At 32.8% G+C, this 11,292-nt stretch overlaps 1 protein-coding gene across 1 annotated transcript; it reads right to left on the reverse strand.

Annotated features, from left to right (window-relative positions):
- Positions 1-946: 946 nt before the first annotated feature.
- Positions 947-10,755, reverse strand: LOC132548351 (eukaryotic translation initiation factor 3 subunit M-like). The gene is made up of 10 exons (XM_060212207.1): positions 10,701-10,755; positions 9,251-9,389; positions 8,634-8,778; positions 8,072-8,195; positions 7,833-7,927; positions 6,143-6,226; positions 5,358-5,457; positions 4,803-4,884; positions 2,384-2,527; positions 947-1,708 (listed from the first exon to the last, which is right to left on the reverse strand). Exons 1-10 carry the CDS (start codon positions 10,740-10,742, stop codon positions 1,506-1,508), a joined length of 1,158 nt encoding a protein of 385 aa, XP_060068190.1. The 5' UTR covers positions 10,743-10,755; the 3' UTR covers positions 947-1,505.
- Between the last annotated feature and the right edge of the window lie 537 nt (positions 10,756-11,292).

The raw sequence follows: 11,292 nt of genomic DNA on the forward strand, positions 1-11,292 counted from the left end.
TGTTATGACAAAGCTAATTTTGGAAGTTGTAATGACAATAACAATCAAATCACAGATATAACTTAACAAATTCAAATGTGATTATTGTACAGCTACGAGGGAACATCTCTTTTTCTTTCATAACAAATAATGGTCAGAGTGCCATGTCTTCTGAAATTTATTTACTTATATACAACTGTTGAAATATCAAATGAAGTATTTATATCAAGCATTGTGTGGGAAACAAGTAATTGAGTACTATCTTGATTGAAATCTATGAGTTTAAAGCCTTCAGTTTTTTGTATCTTCAGTTAATCTCTCCTTTCAGTTTTCCTTATTTTGTGGCAGCAGCTTCTTAATCTCAAGAATATTCAGCGTTATACATTCCATATATGTGGTAGTGTTTAGCAAATATTTATATAAGCATTTCAGAAGGTACAATACTGTGATCAGACCTGATCACATTATACAGTTTCCTTTACACATTATAATTCACCACATGAATATAACTGTTTTATTTTATTGAAAGGCACATAAGCCTTCAATTCATATGCCGATAAATTTGGTATCAAGCTTAAAAAATACCAATATTTTTTGTCATGGTTTCAATTTTCTGATTGCATTTAATTGTCCAAAAACCAGTAGATTTTTCTTCTGTCGTAATCCCTTACTTGTTGTTATTATTACCTCTTAGCGTAGAATTATTGAGAAAACAAGCAATTAAATGGATTTCTTTATATGGTTATTATGCTAAAAATTGTTTCTCGCTCTTCATTGTAAAAATTTACAATAAACACAATACTTGTCCCCATATGCCATTTGTTTTGTACACACAACTTCTGACTAGAATATCTAGTTTCAGCAATACATAAATGTAATATTTCATACCCGTTCTCATTATTTATGGATTCTGTGAGTGTTGTGAGGAAATGTAAACAAATTCAATGAATAATGCTATGACATCATGTTTGCAATTTGTTGAAAGGTTTATTTTGAAATATTTGCACTTTTTTGTAATCACTGATTCAAAATTGTCCATGACAGTTTTTATGTAGAAAAAAAAACTTACTTGCTGAGCACTTCAGTTATAAAACATACAGAAGAAACCTGAAATTTGATGGGCAATTGTTTTTTAAAATAAATAATGAATGGCAGTATGATGTCTATTAACTTTCATAAGTAATTCAACAAATATCCTGCCCATCAAGTTCCAGGAAGTCCACTGTGGCAGGAGAATAAACACAAACCAGCTCCTGCGCTGGCACAAGTCCTGTGTTTGTACTCTCTAGAACTGCTCTGTTAGAACCTACGAGATAAATATATGCACCAGGATTGAAATCCTGTGCCCACGTTGGTTGATAATTAACTGCTGCCACACAAGTCTTTTACACTGCGATTAGGAAGAGACTGTCTCTCATAAAGAGTAAACACCAAGATTGGCTTTCAACCCTTTAACCTATGTCCATAGAATAATGACCACTGACCAGTCCAACTGACCAGAGATCGAGGGATGTCTACTGCAGTGACTACGCGGTGGAGTTCTGGCTGTTAATAAGATCAAGTTGTGATAGACTGGCTTGTACACCTTTAAGATTCTCCTTCCACTGTATAAGGTGCTGCTTCAACATCTGCCACTGCTGGCGACCAAACGTCCGATGAGTCGTTGAGCTGATCAAAACTTTCTTTTGCATCTGGTCAATTTTAGCTCTTACAGCCTTCGTTCTCAATACTGAAAGACAAGACAAAACCATTGGGCAGACTTAGTAATTTGTTACTTAAGAATAACAGGGTATGTAAGATCTTTTCTGGCAAGTCCAGGGCACCATTTAAAAACTTTTAATGAGGCCAGTGAGATATAGTGAGTCCCGTGGGAAAAGAAGGAATCCAGGACTCAATTCAATTTGATTTTTCCTGAATTTCTCTTCTTTTTTTATTAAGTGCTTACAATTACATAAGCTAACTCACACCAACTTTGCCATGATATGTTGTCATTTCATTATACATGGAATTGTGTGCTAGTCACTTTCAACTCATTTTTATCGGCAGCGAAATCTATATTGTACTGAATAATCTATTGAACAAAAGAATCAAATCAGGAGGTATAACCATGGTAAAGTACTACTTTTTTTTCACTCTAATGATGTAAATAACATGTATGATACTGCCTAACGGTGTATTTATAAATGCTCTAATATTTTGAGACCAGGTTGTTATTTGTAATTTTAAATATTTCTAATACACATTCATACTTTTAATTCATACATTATATTACTCATCAAAGGAATTTATAAAAGTAACATCAGTGAATAGCTGATATCAAAAGAAATTTAAAATAAAATACAGGTCTGTCATATAATGAATTATACAAGACAAAAATTTCTATTGTTCTTTATCAGACACTTACCATCAATGACAAATGGTTCTATCTCCTCAGCAGTGATCAACATCTCTTCCTGAAGAACGCTGTACTCAATCTCAGTTCTGTTCTCAGCCATCTGCATGAATGTCAACAGACGCATCTTCCTCATGTTCTGTTCATGGGACAGGCCTGTAAACACAAAACTGGAACTTGAAAATATTGTTTTATATAAATATGTAGATATAAACACTTGTGTTCATTTTGATTTTAAACAAGAAATATCTGAGAGCCAAAATGGGATCCACTGGTTAACAGTGACGGACACCTTGGATACTCTCAGGTTTATCTAGCATCAGACTAAGTGTTAGTTTGTAATGTCCTACAGGCAGAAAAGTCTGTATAACATCACATGATGCTACTGGTTTTCCAGAGGTTCATATATGAAATGTGTTTTAATGCATCATTTCATCTTATAATGTAAGTGTTGAATTGATTAGCTAACCTTTTTTGCTATTTCAATACTGTGTAGTTACTAATTATTTATGGGCTGTTTTATTACCCTTAATTTGTGATTGAAAATAGCACGAAACCAAAAACCAAGTGAACATTTCTACACTGAATGAAAATTTCAAAAATTATGTTATGCCTATACACATGGATATGTGCAAAATTTATTACCAATGAACTAGTCCAAATTGAGATTGAAATATTAGCCCGGAAAATTAGCAACTACACAGTATACAGATACTATATTTGAGACTTCAAAGATGTACAATCTGGATGTCCTACTGTTCTGGCATGTCAGAAGAAATCTCAATGAAGAAACTCTCAGTTAAAAGGAGTATCAGACAAGTTATAGCTTTCCATTATCTTGATCTTTCCTTGTTACTCTTGTCTAACATGTCTGAGAGCCAAAATGGGATCCACTGGTTGACAGTGATGGACACCTTGGATAGTCTCAGGTTTATCTAGCACCATTGTAAAGTCTTACAGGATATAGATGTCTGTATGACATCACATGGTGCTGACAATATCCAAAATACAATTACATCCATTATAACAAGCTACTAATTGCAACTTTTAAAACACCTCTGCCATTTAAATGAGTAACCAATTTTCATCTGTCCCATTCAAATGTGTTGCATCCAATTCTGCATCAGTGGGATAAGAGAAGGGACAACCCTGTCTTACAAATCTTTTCTAGTATTTCAGTATCATCATGCTTTATGATTGCTTTTACTGTTTGGAATTTCTTTCTCGCAATTATTCATCTAGAATATGACTTCCTTGATCACAATAATGTGATCATGTAGCTACAAAGTGTCATGCTATTTTGGCTAGCTCATGGCTGTTTAGTGAGATGGCACATTACATATCTAGATTGTGGCCTTATTGTTCCTAAACACTTTCTTCAAACAAACCAGGGTGTTGTCAGGAAACAAAATTCCAAATCACCTACAGATTTTTTCTTTAAACAGCAATAGTTGTGATCATTGAACATATGTTCTGGTAACTATACTCCTAATATACAGACCAGAAGTAGGATCTAGATAAAAAGTAAAAACAAACAGGAGAAATAAAAGAAAGCTGTTGTAAATATCTATCATCTTCAAATCACAAATGAAAATTCTCAATTCTGCAGTAAACACATTACAACAATTTCAAAAGAATATTGAGCAGTTTTGTTTCAGAATATACAAAATATTCCAGCTTGGACAATAACAGGGAAAATACCTCTAATGGCCTACATTAACTGTGTGATATATCTAAATGACTTCTAGAGTGTATTTACAAATGTGAAGACATCCAAACAAGGTAGCCTGAAGAGCCAAATAAATTTCTTTATCTGTAAGTTATAGCAATATTTTGCTTTATCTTGAGTATTCATTGTACCTCTTTTCTTATATGTCTGAGAGCCAAAATGGGATCCACTGGTTAACAGTGACGGACACCTTGGATACTCTCAGGTTTATCTAGCACCAGTCTATGTGTTTTGTGTGTCATATCATACAGAATATACAACTCTGTATAACATCACCTGATGCTATTCTTAATCAAATAAAAGATAAAAAAGTGACAAGAAATGTATGTCCATTGTTTCCAGTAGAAACAGTAGTGAAAACTGGGAAGTTGGGTATGTAGATCTATATGGTTTAAAGATATATACTCCACAGATGTCTCTACAAGGTCTATTTGAAAACCACAAAATTGTTTCGATATAAAAGACTCTACCAACCCAATCTATCTTACAAAGTCTCGATTATTGATGAAATATGTTATGACAGTATAAAGATTAACTGTTAGAGCCAAGTTTTGTTTGTCTTTATTTAATTGGTTCAAATCACTATGACAATAATCAAAGGCAACAATAACATAAGACTGTAACATACATGTAGACATGTCACTGCATCCACTTTCAAGGAATGTTGAAAACAAATTTTCTTAAAAAAGATGTTCAACTTACACAGAGATTTCACAAAATCTGTATTATTCTTGTAGAACTGCTGATATTGGGATATCTTCCCAGAAACAAATATCGTCAAAAGCTGAAAATACAAAAACATTGTAAAATCATTTTCACTTTAATAAAAAAAGAAAATCTGTGCATATGGTGTTATATCAGAACTTTTGTAGGGTTTTTTTCATAGCATGATTTCAATACTTCAACATATATTCTGCAAGTGCATGAAGTGTCCTATACACCAAATTGTCCATTCATTTCACTCATCAATCATTCCTTGTTACTCACTTGAGTCAATAACTCTTGCACATTTCTTTGAAATAGAATGAGCAGTCTTGTCAGTGTACTATCAGTTGGTTCTCCAAATAAAAATAGAAACAAAAATTCAAACATGTGTCGGTCCTTGCTGTCTGTGCGAGTGTTTAGTACCAGGAAGTTGAATATTCCACCTATTGTGGTAGAAGACCTGATTTTGTCCTTACCAAAAGAGTTAACATCTGTTGAAATTAAAAATTTAAGGATTACTGAATGGATATCCTTCAACAAGGACAAACTTACATCATGGATAAGCTCTCCTTCCAGAAACTTGACTGGTTTTAAAGTCAGGAGGTGGTCCATAAGAAACGTGTTGGGATCTCCTAAATGTGTTACTATACACCTACAAAACAAAAATGTTCTCTCATTATCTTAACAAAGTAACAAAACATCTTTAACATAATAGAATATAGAACAAAAACCCCATAAACATCTTCTGGCAATTACATCATCAGATATTTCTATACCATCAGATGATATATCACAAGTGGCATGCTCAAATCATAGAGTGTTTAGCTGATTAGCCTGTAAATATGTATGTTTAATTTCAGTATTAATACAGGGCTTTTTTTGTTGTCGGTTTTGGCAAACATGGACTTTTTCACTTTCACCATTGCAGAAATTCATGTAGTTTATTCCTACACTTTGACACTACACTTATGATAGTTTGTCCAATTTAAACTGTTAAAGTATTGCACAAAAACTATCTGAGAGCCAAAATGGGATCCACTGGTTAACAGTGACGGACACCTTGGATACTCTCAGGTTTATCTAGCACCAGTCTATGAGTCAATCAATAACATCATACAGAATATACAACTCTGTATGACATCATGTGATGCTGCCTTTAAGGACCTATTAAATAGATGGTAATTTCATCAAATCTCATCCACCACAATATTACACTCACCTGTATATAACCAATGCAAATTTAATACCTGGCTTACAAATTGCTGTCCTCTCTCTATTACACCCTAAACACAACTGGTATTACTGGTATTAAATAACAATGTGGGTAGGATACATACCTGTGGGCGTCATCTCGAGCTTGGGATGCATTATCTTCAGTGTAGGAGCCGAGTAAATCTATCATCACTTTGGTAGCATTTTCACTACAAAACAAAGTTATACTTTAAAAGATTTCCACCAAGATTACGACCTTTTATAATCAGTGAGGCAATAGTATAGCAATTGCAAGATCAAGGAAGAAGGATAGAGTGTTAAATACAAGGTGGTTTTCCGTAAGAGCTGGCTGCCAGCCAAATTGGCATTCTAAATTGACTATTTGACCACCTGACCACCAAAAATTCTCTGTGTTCAACACTCATACAAATTTTATTTCTGATGACACCAGGATGGCCTAAAGGTTTAGACTCAAATTATCAATATCATACCAATGTTGTTAATTTTTTCTATGTTAAATGGTACAGTCAATACAATTCAGCTAATTATGGTAATCAATCAAATGTGAAACTGCATGTCGTGAATGTACACCTTAAGTGAATCCATGCTGCTAGTAAGAAGTTCCAGTGACTAGCTGTGTTGGAGATATAACTTGAACAAACTTTTTTCTTAAATATAGGTCAATGGCAAAAACCTGAGTCAGAGTGACCTACATTTGATTTATGACACACTTATCTCACAAAGGTGAACCCATACCCCAAATATCCAGTTCAAGTGACAAAGAGTGTAAGAGATAGACCTTGGAAATTTTTTCTTTGGTGTTGATTAAAGATCAAAATGAAGAATAGAGTAATTCTTTTTTAACACGCGAAACACAGATGTGTACCTATACCCTAAATATAAAGTTCCAGTGACAAGATGTGCAGGAGATAGAGATCAGACAAGATAGAGAACATACCAAAGAAAACTTGTTGCTGATGGATATTAACAGTGAATTCTGTAGTGTCACTGGATTATATTTAGTACCCAACGATAGTGGAGTTGGACACCTTGGTCACCAGAAAATTTTACATAGCAACACTGATTTTTCTCAAAAGCCAAAAATATTGCCAGCAAGAAATTTTCATGATGCTCCGTCAGGCAAGTAAACTAGATTTTAACCTTATTTAATTCTGAGGTCACTTTCAAAGCGCAAGAGGGCCATTTTCATTTTAAAAACATTCCCTCCCCCTAGTTTCAGGTTTCTTGGCAAAAGCAATCACATTATCGGTGATTCTTCATTTTCTGAGTATTTCTCTGTGAAAGTTATATTTATCTAAATGTTTCTACTATTCAATTTTCAATATATTTCATTCTACATAAGAAATTATCTACAATATACAATTGATATTTCAATTACTAAAATTCAAAATTAAATACAAATAACAATCACAGATAACAGTACAATTGATAATGATGGAAAACATCATTATTTCTGTGACTACAGCTCAAGACAACTGAACTGCAGCAGTTTTGAAGTACTGAAATCCAATTTATAGACATTTCTTTATATTCTATGTTTGTAAGAACTTTTTTGACAAGTTGGACTTAGCAAGGTTTACTAGTGGTGTCACTGGATTATTTAGTGCCTAACACCAGGTATTGGACACATTGGTTACCAGTTTTAATATTGCACCACTGATTTTTCTCACAAGCTGAATGCAATGCAAATGAGAATTTTTCATGATGCTGTACCATGCTAAAACAAAATAAAAAATTTCATGAAACATTTTCTATTTCTGTCTGGCTTCTATTTTAGACTGCACCTGAACTCACCTTAATTTTGAGTCTATAAGTGCATCATGTAGATTTCTAAGCAGATTTTGTAATTTTTTAGCACTGATGTCCCACATTGATGTCCACTTCTTCACCTGAAATATAAATATAACATTGTTATCATTAATTCAGACTGGTACCTGTCACATTTGAAATTCACAATATTGCACTGAAATATCAGAGTCGGGAGAAGGTACTTCTGGCATGTGAACCATGACATCAGGAGTTTATTTGTTTACCTTATCTAAGTCTGTATCCACCATTTGGATGAGGTCTGATTGGTGTGCTAATTTTATCATAGCTACATAAACATCAGCTCGTAGTGCAGATTTCTCTTCCATACCATAAAACAAATTAGACAATCTGAAAGGAGGAATAGCATCAAAGTGTTACTTTGTCAAATCTACATAAAAAAGTGAAATATTACCAGGTTTAGGTAAACCATATTTATGCACCATATTTGTGAAATAGAGCTTAACACTAGCTATCACTTACATAATCATATAACTATGCAATCCATATTATCTAACATTAAACCCTAAGTTTCACTTTTTTGTTACATTCATAGAAATAAGAAAATGTGGTCATAAATCTACTGTAGGCTATATTACAGCAGGTCTTTGTGACTTGACTGTACTAATTCTGTGATATTGTAATTACAGCTGGTCTTTGTGACTTGGCCGTAATAATTCTGTGATACTGTAGACTTAATTATAGCTATGATATGACTGCACAAATTCTGCGATACTGTTATTACAGCTGTCACACGACTATGAATTCTGTGATAATGTTTTGCCTTACACTTTGATTCTGTTCTGTGATCTTTTGTCTGCTTTCTGTTGTTGCTTTCCAACTTTCTCACAGAACATGGTGATCGGTTCAGTCATTTCCTCCTGTGGCAAGACTAGGATCAGGGATATGATGCTGTTGAAGATCATTTCCAGATCTGTCCACATTGAAATACAAAAAGATCAATATAAACAAACCTAAAATTAATGTATGTCTGCACTAAAATGTAGCATTTAGCATGAACATTAAGTACAATTTATTTGTAGAAAGATTGATATTATCTTATATTCATAAATTAATGTTTTTCTTAAAAGCATGACATCAAAGATCTTATAACTATCAATTGTAATCATAAAGTTTCACACCATTCAGATTTTCTATATAGTTAAAAAGCTGCAGTATATATCATATCTCCAAAAATTGGCAAAGTACACAACCCTTTCTGTTGTATCAGTATCTGCTAAAAAATGGCAGTAATATTGCTAGATGCAAAATAAGTCGTGCAACATCATTACATTTAACAAAATAATGATAAAATACAAAGCCTAGAAACTACCAATTCTTGTTTAAACTTAAATTGAATATAACTTCAGTGATGTATTTAACAGTACAAAGAAATGTCATTCCACCTGTTTCATTGTTGATTTCTGTCCAGCAGACATTTGTTGCTTCAATGATATTTCTAAGATCCGTGTGTATTCCATCTTCGGAAGGTTCCTCTGATATAGAAGCACCCAGAGATTTCAGGAATATTCGTAGTTCCTGAGCCTAAAAACAGTAAATGACAAGCATTTTAAAAAAATGTATCTTACAATATACAAGTCATGTGACATGATGTGCGTTCTATAATTTAAGACTCACTTCACAAACATTCCATCACACAAATAAGTTAATAATTCTGGTTCGATGTCCATACAAGAACCTGATAATTATTAGGGCTAGCTCTTGCTCAAAATTTTGATTTGCTAAAATCTGAATTTTTGAAAATAGGTTGATTTCACAATTGGCAATTGATTCTTTATTCATAAGTAAGTATTGTGCAATGTTTGAGAAGAAAAAGGTCAAAAGAGATATGAAGTATTTATTCAAGTCATTTTTATAAAGATTTATTTAAGCTTCCATATAAATAAATGGATAAATACATGTATACATAAAGATAGAAATACAGTCCAATGATTTATTGACAATTTCTATATTTTTAAATAATTATTTCAGCTAAATGATGCTAAAAAAAATTATAATAATAAATAAAAAGAAATAAAAAGGAAATAATTGCCCCTTTTTGATTTTTTACAGCTAAAAGAATTGAGTTGTTGATACTGCTTTTACATATATTTAATATTCTTGATAATTTATGCTGAAAATCTTGATTTTTTCATACCAATATCCATTTTTATTATGCACTGACTATGTTTTTAATAAAACAGAGATCACTCTCATGTAAGTAAATTATATTGCTTTCCAGAAATTTGTAATGAAGCATTATCTTTCTTGAATATGTTTGCTGAAATATGATCATCTTAACAAGCAAATGGTATAATGGTGACACATGCTTAGCATCGTAATAAGTTGGCAACCAGTACAAATAAAGGTAATATTTAACAGGTTTGACACAACCCTGCATATGGGCAATAGTCCTGCATTTGAGAGATAGTTACTGATTTGTGTTGTGTTTTTTACAGTAATGAATTATTTACATATACTCAAATGCAGGGTCATTTTGAAATATAGACACTTTAAGTCACTTCAAACATCTGCAATAAAATAAGCTTCAATTTTCCCTCCCGTGACCCAACAGCCACTGTATTATTGTACATATGAGGAATTCCGTGTCGACTTATTTTTTTAAATAATCGCAAACTTATCACATCATTTGCAAATTTCATTCAAATGGTTATCGTGGAAACACATTTTTATAACAATTGTAACACCCCCCCCCCCCCCCGGAATTTTCAAGCTATCATATGGCGTAGACTGAACTTATGTTGCGAACGTTTAGCAGCACTTTGATGTCATTTTCTTGAAAGGTTATGTTTTTCATATTACAGTGACAGTTTAAGCGTAAGATAAATGTATCACCTGTTCAGGAATAGGCAAATCGATGAACACCGGTGTGCTCATGCTGTCTCCAATATGGCGGACACTAGTAAAAAGGAAGAAATGATAATGGTACTTCCGGTAGAAGAAACTTTTCGCTTTTATGTATGTATCAAAATATACTTGGGTATTTTAAACATAAATATAAAATGTACCATAAAAAACGGGTAGGGATTAGAAAATGTTCAAAGCCTAATCAAAGTATAAAAGATACTCAAATAAATCCAGATATATCGATGTAGCATTAGACGCGAGTATAAACACGTGGAACTAAAGGAAATGGCGGGAAAATTCAAAGTGTACAATTATTTAAACACGTTTTGATTAAGAATTACTTAGTGTAATGGACTCTATGTGCGCCGGTAACGCACCTAGATCTGCATAAACATAGAAAATATTTTTCGACTTGTATCAGATTTCTCTCTCATATGGGTTACATTTCTTTGTTATCTATTTTCATCACACAAATTATTCAAATGGAGTTGTTTTTCATCTTTCTGTCTGTAACTTATTCGTCGATCAATTCGAACCAGAAATTTGTTTTAAAAATGATATATGTATAATTTTAGAATCG

Source organism: Ylistrum balloti, unplaced genomic scaffold (assembly GCF_031769215.1).
Source record: "Ylistrum balloti isolate Yb309-2 unplaced genomic scaffold, AGI_CSIRO_Ybal_v1 Utg370010, whole genome shotgun sequence".
In the NCBI taxonomy this organism is placed as follows: Eukaryota; Metazoa; Mollusca; class Bivalvia; order Pectinida; family Pectinidae; genus Ylistrum; species Ylistrum balloti.

Bases quoted from the DNA above. Each gene is read 5' to 3' on its own strand.
- LOC132548351 (XM_060212207.1), bottom strand. From the start codon at position 10,742: ATGAGCACACCGGTGTTCATCGATTTGCCTATTCCTGAACAG. The intron at 6,227-7,832 runs GTGAGTTCAGGT...TTTGTTTTGTAG, and splicing joins CTTATAGACTCAAAATTAAG to TGAAAATGCTACCAAAGTGA. The intron at 4,885-5,357 runs GTAAGTTTGTCC...TTGTATTTTCAG, and splicing joins AAGGAGAGCTTATCCATGAT to CTTTTGACGATATTTGTTTC.